The sequence below is a fragment of the Paramisgurnus dabryanus genome, chromosome 8, assembly GCF_030506205.2.
Source record: "Paramisgurnus dabryanus chromosome 8, PD_genome_1.1, whole genome shotgun sequence".
In the NCBI taxonomy this organism is placed as follows: Eukaryota; Metazoa; Chordata; class Actinopteri; order Cypriniformes; family Cobitidae; genus Paramisgurnus; species Paramisgurnus dabryanus.
Genome location: NC_133344.1, coordinates 2,165,500 through 2,187,964, shown reverse-complemented (window position 1 = coordinate 2,187,964; position 22,465 = coordinate 2,165,500). Strand labels below are relative to the sequence as shown.

The following is a 22,465-nucleotide window of genomic DNA, read 5'->3' as shown; positions in this document are numbered from 1 at the left end:
CTTAAGGTGAAGATTGACACTGGAGCACGTTGCAATGTACTGTCCAGAGATGTTCTCCAGCACATCGATCCAGATGCCCACATCAACCACAATCAGACTGTCAACCTTGTAGCTTATGGAGGTCAGATCATAAAGACTTTAGGTGTCACCTATGTAAACTTCACATGCGGAACGTTACAGTTCCACGTTGTGGAAAATAATGTAAAACCACTATTGGGTCTCAGAGACAGTGTCAAACTGGGCTTTGTGCATCTGGGTCAGAACGTGCATGACCTCCAGCAGGGGGCACCCGAGCTCACAGAGTTTAAAGATCTATTTGATTGCAGTACTGTAGGCAAACTGCCTGTGGTGTATCACATGCGGCTGGACCCTTCTATGCACCCCACAATATGTGCCCCCAGACGAGTGCCATTGGCAATGAAGGACAAAATTATCAAGGAGCTTCACAGAATGACTGAGCTGGGAGTTATCAAACCTGTTCAGGAGCCCACTGAGTGGGTGTCGTCCATGGTGGCTGCATGTAAAAAAGATGGTGCTGTAAGACTCTGTATCGATCCTGTGTACCTCAATAAAGCCCTCCTTAGGCCACATCACCCTATGAAGACAATAGAACAAGTCATAGCTGACATGCCAGGAGCCAAGGTGTTTAGCATCCTGGATGCAAAGTGTGGATTCTGGCAGGTGCCACTTAGTGAGGAGTCATCAAAACTGACCACCTTTATGACCCCAGTGGGACGATATGCTTTCCTCCGAATGCCCTATGGAATATCTACGGGCAGTGAAGTTTTCCAAAGGTGCATGGAGCAGCTCTTTGAAGGCCAACCGTGCGCGATCGTTGTCGATGACATCCTGGTCTGGGGCAGCACAACAGAAGAACATGATATGCGCCTCAGACAAGTCATGAACAGAATACGGGCCATAAAGCTGAAGCTAAACCCTGATAAGTGCCGTTTCCGGGTGTCTGAGGTGTCATATGTGGGCCATCTACTGACTGACCAGGGCATAAAGCCTGACCCTACGAAGACAGAGGCAGTCCGCTCCATGCCAACCCCAGAGGACAAACATGGTATCCAACGGTTCCTGGGCATGACAAATTACTTGTCGAAATTTATCCCAGGGTACAGTGAAATCACGGCACCACTGCGTCAGCTCCTCCTGCAGGATGTGGCATGGAGCTGGCAAGCACACCACATGGCAGCGTTCACCAAACTTAAAGAGCTCCTCATAAGTCCTCCAGTACTACAGTACTTCGACGTGCATCAGCCAGTGGTGCTATCTGCGGATGCTTCTCAACACGGCCTGGGTGCCGTTTGCCTCCAAAATAACAAGCCTGTTGCATTTGCCTCCAGAGCGCTCACAGAGACTGAGTCACATTATGCGCAAATAGAAAAGGAGCTGCTGGCCTTAGTCTATGCTTGTCTGAAGTTCCATGATTACATATATGGTCGTCCAGTGGTCGTCGAAACAGATCATCAGCCCCTCATCACCATTCTGAAGAAACCATTACATTCAGCCTCTGCCCGCCTTCAGAGAATGATGCTTAAGCTGCAGCGGTATAACCTCCAAGTTGTCTACAAAAAAGGCAAAGAGTTATATCTAGCCGACGCTCTTTCACGTGCACACCTACCCCTCACTGACCTGGAAAACACCTGTGAGGACTATGATGTGATGACGGTGGAAGTTCTATCTTCAAGGAGAATTGAGGAACTACGACGAGAAACACAGGCAGACCACGTCTGTAAGCGTTTAGCTGGGATCATTGCAGTGGGATGGCCTGATTCATCAAAAAAGCTGCCAAGTGATTTAAGGCCATTCTATGCTATACGAGATGAACTCACACTGGACAATGGGCTGGTGTTACGTGGTCAGCGATTCGTCATTCCCCACTCGCTGCAACACTACTATGCTAAACAGCTGCATCAAGGTCACCCGGGGCTAGAAGCAACAAAGCGCAGGGCCAGAGAGACCATGTTCTGGCCCACCATATACCAGGACATTGAACATGACATCTCCAAATGTGCTCCTTGTAATGCCCTCAAGCCACACCAAACAAAGGAACCCCTTCAATTACATGATGTACCGGACTTACCATGGGCCTTTACAGCGGCTGATGTTTTTGAGTGGGGGGGGAAGAACACTTAGTGCTTGTGGACTCATACTCGGGCTGGTTTGAAATAGACCAGCTCCCAAACATGACCAGTGCGACCATAATAACCAGGTTAAAGCGCCACTTTGCCACTCATGGAGCCCCTCAGCAGCTAATGACCGACAATGCAGCATACTTCACAAGCAAGGAGTTTCTGGACTTTGCCAGCACATGGGACTTCCGTCACATCACCAGCAGCCCTCACTACCCCCAGTCTAATGGGCTAGCTGAGCGGGCTGTACGCTCAGCCAAACACCTGCTAGAAAAGTGTGCACGAGATGGAACAGATGTGTATGCAGCACTATTAAGTTTACGCAACATTCCAAGGGATGGGCTGCCCTCACCAGCCCAACGTCTGCTTTCTAGACGTACCAAGACCCTCATTCCTATGACCAAAGCAATGTATATGCCGAAGGTGGAAACACAGGTTAAGGAAGCCTTAACACATGCCAGAAAAAAAGGGAAGTCATGTTATGACAGATCAGCTAAGCCTTTGACTTCATTGCATACAGGACAGACGGTGAGATTGCAGACAAACAGGGGATATGATAGATTGGCAACAGTTATAGGGAGAGCATCGCAGCCAAACAGTTACCAGGTTCAGGCCAGTGAAGCCACGTATGTGAGAAACAGACGCCACCTCTTACAAACACCTGAACGATATACACCACCGGCACAGGTTATGGACAATACTGAACCCCCAATGGAGCCCCAGCCTAATGTGGAACAGCCACAAACAGAACAGGTGCAGGAACCACCTCTGGTTATCACCCGGTCAGGCAGGATATCAAAGCCTAACTCTCTGTACAAAGACTACGTTATGTAGATATCCTTATGCTTATCAGCTTATACACTGTTGTGTATTGGTAGTGGTTTAAACCTTCTGTTGAAATACTGATAACTTGGTTTCAAGTTAATGTTCATATTAGTTATTAAAAATGTATCTATCTTTAAGGAGGGGGATGTAGATCATATTTATGATTGTTGTGACCCCGTCATGGTACGTAAGCAGTGACGTATGCGGGGACCCGGAAACAGTGTTGGACACACATGTATGCGGGTTGAGTAAATAAAGAGGTTCACTCAGTTACGCTACTAAGTTGCATTGTCATTTATATGCATCCATCTACACTTGGTAACACTTTACTTGAAGGGGTGTGCATAAGACTGACATGACACCTTCATAATCATAACATGGCTGCTTTTTGATGGTTTTGAGAACAATTACTCACGAGTCACCCTCTGTCATTTACAGAATTATACAACGGAGAGCACATCAAGCATAAAAGTCTTGTAGATTTACTGAGGAGTCTGCAGGTTCACGGCGTAGAGCCATGCGAATTGCAAAAGTGTAAACAAGGCTTCAACTGCACAAAGCTTAAAAAGAAATCAGCAACTGTGTGCTGATTCCACCACTTGCCACATCACGTGTGAAAGCACCTTTAAAGAAAAACACCACCGTTTTTCAATATTTTACTATGTTCTTACCTCAACTTAGATGAATGAATACATGCCTATCTTTTTTCAATATGTGCACTTCATCTTTGCACAGAGTGTCATGAATGTGTTAGCATTTAGCCTAGTCCCATTTATTCCTTAGGATCCAAACAGGGAAGAATTTAGAAGCCACCAAACACTTCCATGTTTTCCCCATTCAAAGACTGTTACATGAGTAGTTACACCAGTGGCAGAAAATAAAACGTGATTTTTAAGAGAATAAAAAATGAGAACTATATTGTATGGCGGAAGAGCACTTAGTCTGGCGCAGTAACATCATCACTCCTGTGAAGATGTTACTGCGCTCTGAGGTTGAAATGCTGCAAACTAAGTGCACTTCCTCCATGCATTGAAAATAGATAGTTATGTATTAATTTGTCTAAGTTGAGGTAAGAACATAGCAAAATATGGTTTCCTTTAAGTCAAAAGTGTAGGCCTATTTGTCAGCGTTCCACACTCTGTCTCAGTCGTGCAACGTGCAACTGCCTGCCAACGTGCCCACTCCAACATTTGAATTATTGCCCACTAAAAGCTGCACAGATATATTTGCTTACCTAAACTCTGGTGTCTGGTCTGAACTAGTTGATGCATGAAAACAGCACCCTGACTGGTTGACTGGCTCAAAGTATTTTGAGTATTTTAAAAATACAAAAATACTCATCTTAAATGTATTTAAATACAAATTACATTTCATTTTTTTCAAAGGCTTTAAAATACAAAATAAAAAATACTATTTTGTATTTCAAATACGTATTTTAAATACATGTATTTGAAATACTGCCCATCCCTGCACGTAGTGCACGAACAGGGCACAACAAAGCCATGGCTGGGTCTGCCTCCTCCAAAGGCAGCGCTTGCAGGTTCACCACCTGATCTCTGAAAGGAGTGGTGGGAACTTTAGGCATGAAGCCGGGCCGAGGTCTCAGTGTTACGCTGGATGAAGCTGGCCCGAACTGAAGGCACGAGTCATCGACCGAAAAAGCATGAATATCCCCTATCCTCTTAACAGAAGCCAAAGCAAGGAGAGTTAAAGTCTTCATAGTAAGAAATTTAACACTCACACTATGCAGAGGCTCAAATGGGGCTTCCTGGAGAGATTTCAGCACCAAGGACAGGTCCCAAGGAGGAATAGAGGGAGGACGCAAAGGATTCAGCCTTCGAGCGCCTCTGAGAAATCTAATGACCAGGTTGTGCTGACCCACTGCACCGTAAAACCCGACAAGTTCAGAGTACTCAAAAATTTTGTTTAAACTGATTACATACATTTTTTTAAGAAAACCAACATCAAAAATTTTAAGTAAAAAGATAACTTAAAAAATTTCAGTTAACCCAAATTTAAAAGTTTACGCTTCATTTTATTAATTCTTCAAGTACAACATACATAAAACTACTGTTTATTATAAGGACTGTTTACCATATATATTTTTTGTATACCGTACTTAAAACCTCTTTTTACCATTAAATTTTGTTCACAAGTCACAGAAACAGATCATGTGACTCATGAAAATTTAATACCAGTGAAAGTGCGTTGAGACTGAACTCAGTGCAGATTTTCACACAGTCATAGTTAATATGATAAAGCAACATATATCCGACCTACAGCCTAAGCACAGGCACTACACTTCTGAACAATGGTAACCACAAAACTAAAAAATAGCAAACTCTTCTAAATCTCCAACATAAATAAATGTTTAACACTATTGAGTCTTTCTCTTTACTAAAAAACCACATAAAATAGCACTTAATTTCAAAAAATGCTCTCGTATTGCAGGCTCATGCAAAGCATGCTGGGAACTGGAATCTCCTCAACCAATCATGTTGATTTAACTTTAAACTGAAGTAAATTTGCAGTGCCAGACTCTTTCTTAACTAACCTGGCAAATTGAACTCTTCACAATCACCAAAAGTTTGTACTTATTTGCAGTGTTTGCTACAATGAGGCTGTGGTATTGAAATGACTCCGTTTGGAAGTAATAAATACAGTTTTTGAGTTCTTTGACTCATTTTATTTGAGTTTGTGGAACTTAAAATGGCGAACTTTTTGAAAACACATACAAATTTTAAGTTCAATAAACTTTTTCACAGTTTTGAGTTCAGTTCACTCATTTTAAATGAGTACATTGTACTGTTCGGGTTTACAGTGTGTTTAATAGTGGATGGTGACAGCCTATTCTCCAAACGATGCTGGAGATATACAAGCACAACACTAATCGGGCATTCTCGGGGGTTCTCACGTTGGGAAGAACACCAGTCGACAAACAGGTTCCATTTAAGCGCGTAAGCCTGTCTCGTAGATGGCGCTCGCGCTGCAGCAATGGTGTTAGATACCTCTTGCGGTAAATCATTCAAATCCTCCGCCCCGTCCAGAGACCACACATGGAGGTTCCACAGGTCGGGGCGCGGGTGCCATAATGTGCCCTCTTGTTGAGAAAGAAGGTCCCTTCTCAGGGGAATCTCCCAAGGAGGGGCTGTCGCGAGGAGAGAGAGTTCTGGAAACCAACTCCTGGTTGTCCAATATGGTGCCACCAACAGCATGCTCTCCTCGTCCTCCCGGATCTTGCATAGGGTTTGCGCAATGAGGCTCACCGGAGGGAACGCGTATTTGCGCATGTCTCGCGGCCAGCTGTGCGCCAATGCATCCATGCCGAGTGAGTCATTGGCTAGTGAATAGAACAGGCGACAATGGGTCGTCTCTGGGGAAGCAAACAGAACTATCTGCGCTTTGCCGAAACGTCTCCAAATCTGCTGAACCGCTATGGGGTGGAGTCGCCATTCGCTGGGATGCGCAGCCCGAGAGAGCGCATCCGCCTCTATATTGAGCGTGCCCGGAATGTAAATGGCACGAAGAGACCTCAAGTTCTTCTGACTCCAAGTGAGGAGGTGACGGGCGAGATGCGACAGGTGACGCGAGCGTAAACCGCCTTGGCGATTGATGTACGTGACGGTCGCAGTATTGTCTGTTTGAACTAATACGTCTTTGCCCCGTAACTCATTGCTGAAATGGACGAGCACAAGATATACAGCCCACATTTCTCGGCAATGTATGTGCCAATGCAGTTGGGGTGCCGTCCAGACCCCCGAAGCCGCAAGCCCATCGTACGTGGCCCCCCACCCCGTGTCTGAAGCATCTGTGCATACTATTGCATGCCTGGAGACCTGTCTCAGAGGCACACCGGCTCGGAGAAACGCACGGTCTGACCACGGAGTGAAAGTGCGACGACATGCAGGTGTAATGATAACACGGTGAATGCCACGCAGCCACGCTCTCCTCGGGACTCGGTCGTGAAGCCAATGTTGAGGCGGTCGCATATAAAGCAGCCCGAGCGGTCTCACAGCCGCAGCTGCTGCCATATGCCCCAGGAGCTTTTGAAATTGTTTCAGCGGGACCGTGCTCTTGCTCTTGAATGTATTCAGGCAAGTCAGAATCGACTGTACACGCGCTTCTGTTAGAAGAGCTGTCAAATCGACCGAGTCCAGTTCCATCCCGAGAAAAGAGATTCTCTGCACGGGGCAAAGCTTGCTCTTTTCCCAGTTGACCCGAAGACCCAGACGAGCGAGGTGTTTTAGTGTTAGATCTCTGTGATCGCACAGCATCTGACGTGTTTGTGCTAGTATGATATGCGCTTGGGCGTCAGCATCTTGAATGGCATTCTGTGAAGTGCACGGTTCAGCAAACGCAGCTCCAGGATCGGTCCCAAGCCGTCGCTTTTCTTGGGTACAATAAAGTAATGGCTGTAAAACCCTAACCTCATCTCGGCTGCAGGGACTGGCTCGATCGCGTCCTTCGCCAATAGGACAGCGATCTCCGCACGGAGGACGTGCGCATCGGCAGCTCTCACCGCAGTGAAACGAACGCCAGAGAATTTGGGGGGACGCCAGGCAAATTGGATCGCATAGCCGAGACGAATCATGTGTAAAAGCCAATGTGACGGGCTGGGAAGCTGTTCCCACGCCCCCAGATACCGTGCTAGAGGGACTAAAGGCATGATCGGTGTACCCGCGGCGAGCGTAACGGAGGTGATCGCTGGTGTGTGCGGATTGGCCGCACCGACAGCTGTGTTGTGTATGGTAACACTCACCTGAGTCCGCTGCTGGGTGGGTGAGTAAGGGAGGCTCTGCTGAAGACACCTCACGCCACTCGATGCACCCTCTGGCGAAGGAGGAGGAAGATGATGGGTTATGAGCCCGTGATTGTCTCCTACCCCCTGAGAAGTTGGAGAGCGCGGAGGGGTTATGAGCCCGTGCATTGCTCTCATACTCCTCTAATGAGTCGGAGAACGATGGGGGGGTTATGAGCCCGCTCGTGTCTCTGGCGCTCATCTGAAGACCTAGAGATGGAAGTGGAATTCGTTCTTTCTGTGATTGTGTGGGTGCCGAATGAAAAGTCGGCGGAACAGAAAAATGAAACAAAGGATTCCCCAACCGGCCCTCCTCCGGTGGGGGGAGTGGTGCCTTCACCATCTCCCGAAGAATGATACCCTCCATCTCTAGATCGCCCGTCTCAGGCCGCTTCGCTCTTCTTTTTCCACCCTTCGGAGCGGGCTGAGTGGGCGGGGCGGGCTGCTGACGACCGGTTCCTCGCTTCTTAGAAGAGCCCCGGGGAGGAACGGAGGCGGCCGCCGCAGGACGCCCTTGGGGAGAAGCAGGCTGAGGCGCCGACTGGGCAGGTGCAGGACGCTTCCAACATGGCATGATTTGAGCGATGGCCTCAGTCTGCTTCTTGGCCGCGGAGAATTGCTGCGCAAACTCCTCGACCGTCTCGCCGAACAGGCCTGTCTGGGAAACCGGAGCATTCAGGAGCCGGGTCTTATCAGCATCCTTCATGTCCGTGAAGAAGATTTTTTAATTCAGAACTATATCTTTGGTGAACATGGTATTCAGATTCAAATGTGTTTTGCAAGTAAACATGTCTCATGCTTGTAAGCTGAAGACTAGCAGTCTTAAAGACTGCAATGTATGCAGGGTTTAAAATATGGTAACTGAGAGCAGAGCTAAAAATGCATAGGCTGACATTTAAGGAATTAAGTCACAACACCTGTCAAACATAAAAACATGCTAAAAACAACTACATGGGAGGGGTTTCAACTTTTAGAGAACTGTATATTAGGTTTCATTCTGAAAAAGACTCTTTAGTTGCCTGGCCACCAACTCGGCCTTATTGTTGTATGCAATAAAGTCATCTTTTGGCAATGGAACCCTCTGCTGAAAATTATTTTTCATAATCACTACAAAAATCCACAACATTTGGCGCCCGAACAGGGACTGGAAAGGAGCATGGAGGTGGATGACCGTTGTGGGCTAAGTTTGGATGAGCGGCATACACAGGACCAGGTAAGCAGTTTTTGCTTATTTACTGGTGTACTGTTGTGTTGCTCATCTGGGTTGGCTCATGGTGGAAAGACGTTCACAATGCTCTTCCAACATAAGAACTAAGATTAATACAAGTTAAAAAGGGTTCCATTTCCAAGGATTTTGATGCATGGTGTGATATTTTTATGATGAAGAAGGGATTAAAACAGCCTGAGCTCAAGGTGTAATCTGTGGTTTTGCTAAGTAAGCCTTGTTTTAGCATTAACCTGGAACAGATTGATAAATTGCTAAGGGGCAATAAAAAGTTAAATTGCTGAGGGGCAATGAAATATATAATCTGTGTTTATTTTTAAACATATAAAAGGCCTTTGACGAAGGGCCTTTGACGAATAAATAGACTGTAACAGATTATAAAAAATGCTTATTGCAAGAGGGCTATTGATTAGATGTAATAAGCTGATACACTGTAAATGAATAATTTGTATAAAGAAAAAGTAACGTGGTTTTGGAAGCAAATCCATGTTTCAATTTGTTAGGTTAAGTATTTAAGCATATGTTGATTTGTCATCAATACTGCATTTTATTTACAGTGTATGAAAAAAATAAGAAAAAATTAAATAATCTGTGTTTACTCTGTAAGAGGGCCTTGACGGATACAGGTAGACTGGAACAGACTATTAAAAATGCTTATGGAATAAGCGGATACACTGTAAAATAATGACAGCAAAAGGAAAAGTACTTTGGTTTTGCAAGCCATTCATGTTTTATTTTGTTATCTTAAGGTAACAAACATATATGTTAATTTGACATTAATGCTGCATATTTTACAGTGTATGGATAAAAATGATATAAAAAATAAAACATAAATAAATAGAGCATGAAACAAAAGTGTTAAAAAGTGGACAGGGGTCTGCACGGGCAGAATTGATTTTTATGAAACAGCTCTTTATATATGTTTATATAATAGAGGTCTGAATGGATAAAATATTATTCTGTGGATACCGCCCTAATGCATGATAAAAAGTTTGACTTGTGAGTAAAAGTGGAAAGGATCCTCAACAGTGAAAAACAAGTGGTGTCATGTTTAAAGTGTGAATGACTGTTATAAATAGAGTGAGTGCAGGCCTGACTGAGTGCTGTGGATGAAAGGTGCTAGCAGTGAAGTGAAATAATATAAGTAAAATAAAAATAATAATATATTATTTATATAATAAAGTAATAAGAGATTATAGGTAAAACTATAAGTAAATGGTATATAAAGGTTGAAAGGAGGTTTTTACATCAATATTTTAAATCTTAATCCAATGAAAAATCTTTGTGCTTAAGACTGAAGGAAAAAATAGTATTACTTGACAAATGAAACAAATTGAATTGAAAGAGAAACATTAATTAAGTAAGGAACTGCTTGAAAAACATTTGCAGTGTAGAAAAAGTAATATTGGAGAGAAAATGGTAAGCTTGATGTTTACTTAGCTTGAAAGTTAACTGGAATAAAAGTGTTTTTATTTGTTAATTTTCTAATTTAAAAAAAAAAAAAAAAAAAATGGCTAAATATGATAGAAAAGATTGAATGGAGAAGTAACAGGTGTAGTGAAAAGTCATAGTTGTTATTCTTGTGGAAACCTCTATTGGGCAGAGAACTGATAAAGAATGTGTCTAAGAAATTGTCATGAAGGAAACGTTTGACGTGGCAATGTGTAAAGAAATGGATATTGTAAATAAATCTATAGTAAATCAAAAGAAAGATGGATTTGAAGAAAAAAGCATTGGCATTATTAATGAATTAAGGGGAACATATATATGATAGAATGTTAAAGGAAGTTGATAATGGAACAAAATAAAGTGTTAATCTATATTTATCATGCATACTGTAGAACAGGGGTGTCAAACATGCGGCCCGTGGGCCGGATACGGCCCGCAAAGGTGTCCAATCCGGCCCGCGTGATGATTTATACAGTATTATTAAATATTAAATACATATTTTAAAAACCCTTTTAGGCGGGTGTCTAGTTCGTTTTTAATATGAGAGACTTGCGGAAAGCAGCAAAACGCGGAACATAGACTAAACACGGTGCCCAAAAAACTTGCCGTTTTATTGTTACCGATCCGCTAAAGATCCACTGATTCCGGTGATCCACTTCATGTTTTCTCGCCCGCTCCGCAGCATCTCTGTGTCCAATCTCTGCCTGGAGAGCCAAGACGACAGTTTCCGAAGTTCTTTGCATTAACAGGTAGATTCATTACATTATATCAGTTGTTAAACTGCAGAATTAGTAATTTGTAAGTATGTTTATGTATTTCTTCCGGTAATGATTTGCTGTCAGTGTTCTAAAAGTGCTAACAACTTAGCAAGCTAACAAAACCAAAATATCCACATTCTTATTAACGTTACAATGCTTGTCTAATCGATTTACTGTTCCCGATGAGATCTAAGTTAATATAAACACTAAATTTGCTGTTGTTGGCACACTTTGTAGACAAAAAATACAAAAAACACCAATGCCTTCACAAAATAACGACAGAGAACGGAAAGAGAGGCTTTTAGCAGCAGTTCAACATTGCAAACATGGATTCAAAGCTCCATCAAGCCAGCAGGTAAATCATATTGAATATTTAGCAGATTGTCACACTTTAATTCTTATTATATTTCCCATTATAATCACTTGTCTAAGTTGATGCTAGTAATTTAATACATAATATTTATAATACTTTATTAAAACCATAATAATAGTACCACCCCCCCATAGTCCCATTTTTGTTTTGGGCCACTGCCCCATCTAGCATTTTCTAAATGACTGTTCTCATTACAAATATATTCCAAAGAAAAGTGAATGGTTTATAAATAATTTTGGCATCAAGGCAAAAGAAGTTAAATTAAAGCTTTTCAACCTATAAGGCCAGTGGGTTTTGTACAGCTGTAAATTTGTGTGTATAATATGTACAGTATGAGTGTGACCTTATGAAATTTAGTTTTCACAGAGCTGTGTGTTTCTCTGGTTTTCTTGCTAAACAAACTAATTAATTGGTTTGTTAAGTTAATTTTAACACAATTATCAGCACACTAAGGTTTAAAAAAATTATCCGGCCCGCACTTCATGGCGTTATTTACCATCCGGCCCACAGCCTAAAATGAGTTTGACACCCCTGCTGTAGAAGGTTGATTTCCAATACTCAAGGGCACTGTGGAAATTATAGGTAAAATGTAAATTTAATGATCAGTAGTTATAGAATAGGAAAATTAAACAGGTTTGGGAGTGAATCTTACAAATGAGGAAATATCCTAAATGAAAGAAATTTAATTATTATCAGAAAGAGTATAAGTGTGTAGAGTAAAAAGACAAGAGGCATTGTTTACACAAATATGTGAAAAAGAAGATGAGGTAGGAAGATATAAATAAAATAAGAAATAAAAATAAGAAAAACATTAAAAAGAATTAATGAAGCAGAATAAGGAGAGAGTAGAGAGGGAGAGTAAAGAGGAGGTGTCATCTGATGGAGAAATGTGGATATGGGAAAAAAAAAGAAAAAAAAAAAAAAAAAAAAGGATGGCTTAGGCCATTGGCCTTACAATTTCTTAGTTTAATAAAGGTATTAAGGACCTTGGGAGGCTGATCACTTACCCTCAGGCATTCATGGGGCTGGGAGAAGGACTAAGTTGTGGCAATGGAGAAATGAAAGAAATCCTCCAAACCTCTGACCTGTGGACTAACGTTACATGAGGAGGGACTATTTTTGAACATATCATAGCAGTGTGGCAGCCACTGCTTGGACTCTAAAAACACAGAGAGAAAACTTGGAGACACAGAGAATCCAGTTTTGTTCAGAGACAATAAAAAAAGAGACTGGAAATCCAGAAGGAGACCCTAGAATGACCACACTGTTTTGAAATGCAAAGTGAATAACAGTGATGACTCTTGTGTTCAGCTACTTTCAGCAATTCCTCCAAAAAACCAGCCTCCTGTACCCATCATAAATGACTTTGCAGCATCACCATCCCAGAAAGAAAACAACTTGATCTGGGAGAGATAAAGAAACGTGCTGGGGACTACAAAAAGCCTGGCCACGCCAAGAGAGACTTTCGCTATATCCATGTACCAGCTCTGTGAGTGAAGGGGGGAGGGTGACAGCAGCCTTTCAAAGTCCAGTTTATGGTCCAGTTGTAAGATTTGTTAAGAATATGATTCTCTGGACAAGTATTGCTAATTCAATGTATGTCTATAAACAATAAACAAAACCATGACCATATCTATTCTCATATCAAAATCACACTCCTGTTTACTGGTTAGGAAGATATGCATAATTTGAATTAAGCCATTGGATTTAGTGTTCTCCAGAAGGGTACAAGTATATTAAAGTGATATTAACTGAATCAAAGCAAATGTATATTAGTGTAAGAAAACGTGATGTATAACAAACAATGAATAAGGGGGAAATGTATTAAAGCACAAATTTTTAATGCAAAGTTATCAAAGTGGGAACTTCAGTGTATTATAATATGATCATGAGAAAGATATTCAACTTAAAACGTGGAAAAATTAATTATATGACAAGAAATTGATATAACATCACAGGAAGGTTAACAAGAAGTAGTAAAGAGTATGGTTGAAAATCAGTTAATAGAATAATGACTTAATGTAACTGATTTATTTCCACAGGTCTCTTGTATACTGGAAAAAATCTGGGAAGCAAAGGATTTATGGGATATGATGGAAAAAAAACTATATAAAGCCAGTGGATCTCCATAATGTTTAAGGATCACATTAGAATTATATGTTATAGTCAATCATTTGTCAAGAAATAGTTTTCATAAAAAGAATAAATGCAGATGATAACAACATGCAAGATTAAGAGGATGTATTAATTGTTAAAAGATGTAGAGAACAAAGTACTAATTGAAGTATCCAATTAATGACATTGTAAGACTAACCAGTTGATATCCAGATCCACATTGCTAACAAATGTTTCCCAGATGACAAATATTGTAATTGATCTTTGCTTTATATATTTAAATATTCAAAAAGAAGAAATATTTGTATGTTTTTATGAAATTAAACAATATACAATTTGGTATAGGAACAAAGAGGCTTTCAAAATAATGAGGGAATATATATTCAATGTACTGGACAAGTGGGGTTAATTTCTGCTACAATATTATTAAATTAATTGGCAATCATAAAAGATTAAACTTATATAAAAATGAATGATAATTTTATTAATGGTAACAACACAGCAGATTTGGAAGCTAAAGAAGCCTCAGAATGCCATACAGAAGTAGTGCTTCTATAGTGTTAATACAAAAGCCTTACTTAGAAGATATAAGGAAAAAAAGAACATGCTGGATGTTAGGAATATTTTGTGGCACCTAAAGGGGGACAAAGAAAGACATTCAAGACATCTAATGTACACATTGGGGATAAATCATTCTATTGTACAGTAAAATGTTACCTTTCCAGATGGGTGGTTTTAATTTCAAATTAAAAACAGGTATTAAAGAACAAATTAAAATTAAAGATAAAAAAAAAAAAAAAAAAAAAAAAAATGGGTATTATTCTCCATATTTGAGAAATGGTCTCCATATCTGAATTCAATACTGGTTAAATTTCTGTTCGACAGGTAAAGTTTGTGCCAAGAGTAATGATAAAAAAAAAAATAATGCTAGAAGAAGTAATCCCTAGATTTGAAATACTATTAAGAATCATTTTATATAATGGATCGGCATTCATTTAAAAAACAAAAAACAAAATCAATACTGCAACAATAAAGAACAAAGAAAAGACTAAGATGTGTTTACCATCCTTAATCATAAAAAGTATACCATCCCTTCAACGTCAAACTCAGCAAAAAATGTGAAAGCATGAAACTGAACTGACTGGATGCTTTGTCTCTTGCAATAACGAGTGACAGACTGCAAACTAACACTGCATGGAATGCTTATTGGTCGACCAATGCCAATACCAATGTCTGCGCAATACTATATAACAAAAATTCATCCTCAAAAAGGACATCCTCTGGAACGACTGCAGATGGAGCTTTTGGAACAATTACAAATAAAGATGAGATCTTATGTGATAAAACTAACTGTATGCATAAGCTATTTGTGTGCAGGGAAAAAAGAAAAGGAGCCTGATGAGGAGATGGAGATAAAATGCCATATTATGCCATGGGATCTAGTGTATCTGAGGGTCTTCAGGAGAGAGTGACATAAAACAAGGACCAAGGAGAGCAGCTCTAACAGCAGGCCAGGGGGAAGGAGCACATCTGATGTCATCTGAGCCATTGCAAAAAGTTCCTAAAATACCAGTCGAAGAAGAGGAAAACAAAAACACGATACAGAAGAGGAGAGCTGAGGAGCAGAGGAGAACTTAAACACAATAATGAAGAAGAGAGCTGAGGAAAAGAAAATAATAAAAGACATGATACAGAAGACAACAATAGAAAAATTAAAAGCAATTCAAGCCTACAAAGAGATAAAAGAACAAAGTAATGACCACTCAGGGCATATCAAGCAACAACAACAAAGTTAAGAAAATTTGTAAATGAGAAGAGACTTTCAGGAGCAACAACCAATGAGTGCAAAGCAGTGGAGTTCACAAGCAATACACAGGGACAAAGTTGCTGGTAATGTGTAAAGGACACACAAGGAAAAGTTCAAGGAATTAGCCATGGAAATTGAAAAATAAAGCTAATAACCAGTTTGACAATTATCAGCAACATATGGTAAATTCACACGACTACAGTCAATAATCAAACTTCTCTTCAATTAACTTTTCACCTATCAGCAAGGATCAGTAACACTTCAGCGAGGACCAGTAACACCAGTGAGAATTTATTCTACAATAATCTCTGCAGAACCAAAGTTTAGATAAAATACTGAAGATACCAAAACAAAAAGGAGACAAGGACATCAACAGAAGAAAAAGGACGTCAACGGAAGGAAAAAAAAATATGTTGGACATTTTATGGGAAACAAAAAAAAAAAAACATTATGAATGAATGGTACAAATGGGTAACTTTCAAAGCTAAGAGAAATTGGTATGAACAATTGCTTATTATGCTCTAAATCATAAAAGGTAGGAATAGTCAAAAGTCAACATGATATTACAGGGGGGTTCGATGTAACAAATTGACAAATTCTGGATTAAATATCCATTTTATAGGGCATATTTTGGTAAATAGTTAATATTGGGAAAGTTAATAAAAGCATTAAAAGGCAGAATAGAAATTCAAGAAAAACAAATACTAAGGAATATTAAAGCTACAGTAGACCTTATGGAAGTAAAGATGGGGGATATTTAAAGGGAATATTCTATAACATACTCTGTAAAAAAATCCGTAGAAATTGCAGCTGGGTTGCCGGTAATTTACCGTAGATTTAAATTTATGTTAGTTACTGGCAAAATTTTGTTCAAAGTTGAATGAACATTTAACATTTACAAGTCTTTGTCTTTACAGAGTAAAACTAAAAAAACAGCATCAAGCCAAACGTTCTGGGAAACAAAATCTGAAGCAAAAAACAGAAAAAGGTTGATGATGATTTCAGGTTACCAGAATGCTTTGCATGAGGCTGTTATTGTATAGTTTTATTCTGTAAAGATAAAGACTTGTTAATATTTTTAAATTTATTTAACTTTGAACAAACTCTTGCCAGTAAATAACATAAATTTAAATCTACGGTAAATTACCGGCAACCCAGCTGCAATAACATTGTAAAATCTACGGATTTTTTTTACAGTGTAGAACTTGAACAAATCAAATATAAAATTCCAAAAGCTATTATAAATCCTTAATAATTTTGGCTTTAGGTATGGAAAGGGTGGACAATGCTGGTATACAGTAAAAAGAATGTGGGAATCAGATCATAGCAGTGGACATATGAAGATCAAACAGTAATGTAAGCAGAATTCTTTTGGTTTAATTTTGATTTGATGGGAAATGATAACTTATGGTGGTTTTGCAATTAGAGAAGAAATATATATGGACAAGACTAAGGTTAATTTAAGAAATCATCATGATTATATTGAAGTATATTGAACAAAATACTGAGAAAACAAATGATATAACTAAAATAGTTTATCCCTAAATTGGTTTGGTATTACCTGTTACAATTTAAGCAAGAGATGAGATAAAATCATGGTTAGAATAAATATTGATTTAATCTAGAATTACTAAATTATATCTACTATAATCAACAAAGGTTTATTAAATTTAACTAATGATGTTTTAACAATTTTAGAAAAACAATGAGATACTACAAAGGGGTATAGTTTTATTGTATGGAGATTAATGTTATGCTAAAAATACAACATAGATATTCATTGAAGCTATCAATAAGCTTAAGAGTTTAGGTAAGAAACTGCAACAAATACAGGAAGAAAAAATCTTAATGTGGAATTGGTGTGATTTAAAATTAGGAAAATGGGTGATTGGTTTGTCAAATTATCAAAGATATATTTTGGTATGTCAAATGATTCATAGGTTAAATGATGCAAATGATTAAAGGTATGGGTTAAAGGATGAATATTATCAAAGGTATAAGGTAAATGATGCAAATTATCAGAGGTTAAGGATTTGCAAGTTTAATTGGATGGATTGTTATTTTATTGTGTACTCCCTATTTTGAAACAAATGTTAATGGAAAATCAAGATGAAAAGTTACTTCATATAGGAAATTACAAAGTGCATCAAAATGGGTTTTGTAAAAGTTAGAAAATGGTAATATTACATCAGAAAAAGATAATGAAAATAATAAGTATTGAAAAGGTATTTGACTAATTTCCACTCTTATGATGAATATGGATGTTTTTATGAGTTCTGATTTTACAGCAACAATGACATAATGAAGTATATTCCATGATCATAAAGGTTTATTAATTGAAGGAATAGGTTCTTTTACTTCTCCAAGAGAAAATGTTTGTTCCACACTCCACCAAAGTGCGGCAGCATGATTTAATCATTGGTAAGGGAAAGATGGCTTAATTGGGCCATTAATTAGCTTAACTTAATTGAACTGGATTGTGAAGTTGCACTTTGGGTGAGACTTGTGAAAGTCTCAAAGGGTGGAATGAAGAAGATTTTTTAATTCAGAACTATATCTTTGGTGAACATGGTATTCAGATTCAAATGTGTTTTGCAAGTAAACATGTCTCATGCTTGTAAGCTGAAGACTAGCAGTCTTAAAGACTGCAATGTATGCAGGGTTTAAAATATGGTAACTGAGAGCAGAGCTAAAAATGCATAGGCTGACATTTAAGGAATTAAGTCACAACACCTGTCAAACATAAAAACATGCTAAAAACAACTACATGGGAGGGGTTTCAACTTTTAGAGAACTGTATATTAGGTTGCATTCTGAAAAAGACTCTTTAGTTGCCTGGCCACCAACTCGGCCTTATTGTTGTATGCAATAAAGTCATCTTTTGGCAATGGAACCCTCTGCTGAAAATTATTTTTCATAATCACTACAAAAATCCACAACATCCGCCAGACACAACCAGAGATGGCGTTCCTGGACTACCAGGGTAGACATTGCACGCCCAACGGCCCGTGCGGTGACCTTGGTCGCACGAAGCGCCAGAACAGTAGCCGCACGGAGTTCAGAGACCTCCCCTGAATCGTGACCTCCCTCGTGCAGATCCCTCAGAGCCTTAGCCTTGTGAACCTGCAGCAATGCCATGGCATGCAGGGCTGAAGCTGCCTCCCCACAGGCTTTGTTAGCAGCGCCGGTTAGAGCGGACGAATGCTTACAAGCCCGTGAGGGGAGAGTAGGCTGGTCCCGCCAGGATGAAGTGACACCGGCTGGACACAACTGCATCGCGACCGGCCGCTCCACTGACGGGATACCAGTATACCCCCTGGCATCTCCACCCTCGAGAGAGGTGAGAGGAGAAGGCTGAAACGGCCGGTTCCGGGCGGAAAACGAGGTTTTCCATGACTGCGTCTGCACCTCGGGGAAGAAGGGCACCGGGGGCGAGGACTGAGAAGCCCTGGCACCCCCGAAGTACCAATCATCGAGGCGGGACGGTTCGGGTGGGGGAGGTTCAGTCCACTCCAAGCCGACCGCTGCCGCCGCCCGAGCGAGCATGGCTGCCATCTCGGGATCGAACGCAGGACCCGCAAACCTGCCGGAAGGTGGGAGTGGTTCTGGATCGACCTCCGAGGGTGACAACCCCCCCTCCGACGTTACAGTGGACAAAGTCTCTGGTGGAGGCTCGACAGAGCGCGAGGACACCGTAGAACACGGGCTGCTCGTCTCCATCAAGACCTCCGCTGGCAACGGATCAGGGCGCTGGGAGCTACTGGATGAACCAGCAGACCGACGCAGCACCGTTATACGGAGATCATCCTTCGCCAGTCTGGTAGCTGCGCCCTTAGCAGCACCAGACTTGGAAGGCGGGGGCCGTTGCCGGAGGAACAACACCCGTCTCCACAAATCCGCCATAGTCATACCCTCGCAGATGGAGCATGAACTATCACGGAACGCTGCCTCTGCGTGCTGGAGCCCCAGACACGAAAGACAATGCTCATGGCCATCCCGGGGAGCGATGAACACACCGCATCCAGCATTGGAGCACGGACGGAATTCCATCTTTAAAAAGACGAACCCGACCGTGACACGAGTGAGTGGCTGTCTTTAAAAAGACACAAAGCTCAAACGTGCTGCTCTTTTAGGGAAATCACTCTTTTTGTGCGAGCTGGTGAAACACACAGGGAGAGGCAATGCACTCACTCGAACTCAAGTCCTAAATTAAAGAGACAGAGAGAGAGAGAGAGAAAGGGTGGAGAAAAAACACTGCGAGCCTCTGCTGAGGTGTCTTTGCCCAACCAACTTCAGTAGCTGAGATCTTTTTTCCTTAATAGAACAGGGATCTACGAAGATCTGTTTCGCTTCTCGAGAGCAGATGTCTGCCGGCTTCGAAGCAATAAAGTTGATTTGGTATTGCGCACCTGCGGCTTATATGCGCACCTGGCGGGGCGGCACCAGCATTATGCAAATACCTGCATGCCAAGTTCATTGGCGTTTTCATAGTTTCTCGAAGTAGATAGGTCACCCGCGAAGCGGTTCCCAATTCGTCGGTCACGACGTGACGTCGTAGTGACCGACTGAAAAGGAACACATTAGTCGGTTTTTGCGTAGCTTAGCCATTTTAAGCTAATTTAAAAAACTGAAACCAAATTTCTAAAATGTATCAAAAATAATTAACCTTTGCCAAATTTGGGCAATATTCAATCATCACAGTCAAGATGGTTTAAAAATCAAAATGGCAAAAAATGTCCCTAAGAACTCTTAAGGGTTAAGGTTGGAGCTAAACTCTGCAGGCACCGGCTCTCCAGGGGTGGGAGTGAAGCACACTGCCATATATTGTAGTACTGAAACACTTTATTTCCTAATGTCAAAAAACTTACTAAAATCAATGAACAGCACTAATAATGCATCATTCTTACAGATCATTAACTAAAACAAGTTGGTTTAGGGTTTAGTTACTCTTTAAGGGCCTGTTTACACGAGAACGCTCGAGGGTGAAAACGCCTGGAGTGCAAACCACATTTTTTTTTTTTTTTTGAGTGCAAACCACATCGAATAATACACACTTTTGCGTCACCATATGCACACAGTTTTGAAAAACAAACACTAAACACTAATCACAATAATGGTGACTTTAAATGAAACAAATCATCAACATCTAAACCTAATAAGTGAGTTGTGTTTTTTTGAAAAACAAACACTAAACACTAATCACAATAATGGTGACTTTAAATGAAACAAATCATCAACATCTAAACCTAATAAGTGAGTTGTGTTTTTTTGAAAAACAAACACTAAACACTAATCACAATAATGGTGACTTTAAATGAAACAAATCATCAACATCTAAACCTAATAAGTGAGTTGTGTTTTTTTGAAAAACAAACACTAAACACTAATCACAATAATGGTGACTTTAAATGAAACAAATCATCAACATCTAAACCTAATAAGTGAGTTGTGTTTTTTTGAAAAACAAACACTAAACACTAATCACAATAATGGTGACTTTAAATGAAACAAATCATCAACATCTAAACCTAATAAGTGAGTTGTGTTTTCTACAGCAATATTTTTACAGAACATTTAGAAATAATGTTTTATAATATTGTAATTATTTTAAACAGTTTTAAACATTAAAACATGACATTGTCATAACGTTTGAAAATGGTAGAATGAAACATTCATGTAACGTTCAGGCAACACAGAAACGTTCTTATAACATCAAGAAAACTGGACACTTTTTATTAGGGGTGGGACAAAAAAAGATTCTTATATGAATCGCGATTTGGACGTGGGCCGTTTCTGAATCGATTCACAAATGTCAAGATTAGGCCCTGTCCCAATATCCACACTTCCGCCCTTGTGCCCCTCAATGCGCGTTCTCGCTAAGGGGTGCAAGACCATAGGGTGTCCCGATTCTCTAATGGTGCTCTTCAGGGGTGATCATAAGTGCACTAAATGCACCCCTTTCGCAAGTGTGGATCAGCCCGCACTTTGCTATAGGCTATTACCCAGAATCCTTGTAGTGTCCTGACCTTTCGAACAGCTAACCAATGAGGGAGCAAAACGGATGCTATGGTCGGACGCCGGGAAAACTCAGAAGGAAAACATTTAAAATGTTTACTTAACAAAGATTAGTTTAATGAGGAATTTCATACTCCTAAAATAATAGAGTTTAATGGCTTACTTCAGTTATTGTGTCACAAAACATATAACCATTAGTGATAATATTAGCTAACATTTTACTTTATAGTACATTTATTGTGAAATTACTAACCGCTGGAAAACGTTCTGAGCGGGAGTCAAACCAGCAATTGATCCACCATGTGAGTCGTATACGCTCAGAAAGCCCGGGAAAACTTCAGCACCCTCCGCGTCCATCTCTGTCATGCGGACGCATGTGTGCGGGAGACAGAACCGGGCACGTAGCTTGAAGCAACCGCAGGATGGACCGATTGGGAGATTAGGGAATGATATTTACTCACTGCACCGCCTTCATACACTAGCTGGTCTCTGTTGCAACAGCAAATAACATCATCTATAGTCTTAACACATCACTCATTTATGTATATATCGCGTTAATGATTACAAGGTGGTTAAAAGATGAATGGACGGATAACCTCATGAGCAGGGTAGAATAATTCATTTCAAAGCTTGTCATTGTCAGATGTTCTTATGTAAATATTTGAGAATATTAAGAAGTGTTTGAGAATTGCACTTAGAAACATTCTTACGAACTTCTTATAATTTATCTAAAGTACTTTCCTGTTTTTTTTTTGTCTTAAGAATGTTTTCGTGAATCCAGCCCCAGATCACGACAGAAGTGACGTAGATAGTGACGTGTGCCAAACTGTCCCAATTCTGCTCTTCACCGCCTCGGGCCCTTGCGCACTCACTCTGCTAAGTGCATTTTCAACAAGTGTCCACTTCGAGGAAGACCTTAGGGCTTAGGGTGAATTTTGGGACAGGGCCTAACTGTAAAAAAA

The 22,465-nt window shown here is 40.4% G+C and overlaps 1 protein-coding gene across 1 annotated transcript in view; it reads right to left on the bottom strand.

The window, feature by feature from the left end:
• The window catches only part of LOC135771637 (protein NLRC3-like), a 122,454-nt gene that overhangs the window by 58,930 nt on the left and 41,059 nt on the right, over positions 1 to 22,465 (bottom strand). Inside the window, exon 4 of the mRNA XM_073815400.1 lies at positions 16,213 to 16,219. Within this exon, the coding sequence (XP_073671501.1) occupies positions 16,213 to 16,219 (7 nt within the window). The remainder of the gene's footprint in view (positions 1 to 16,212; positions 16,220 to 22,465) is intronic.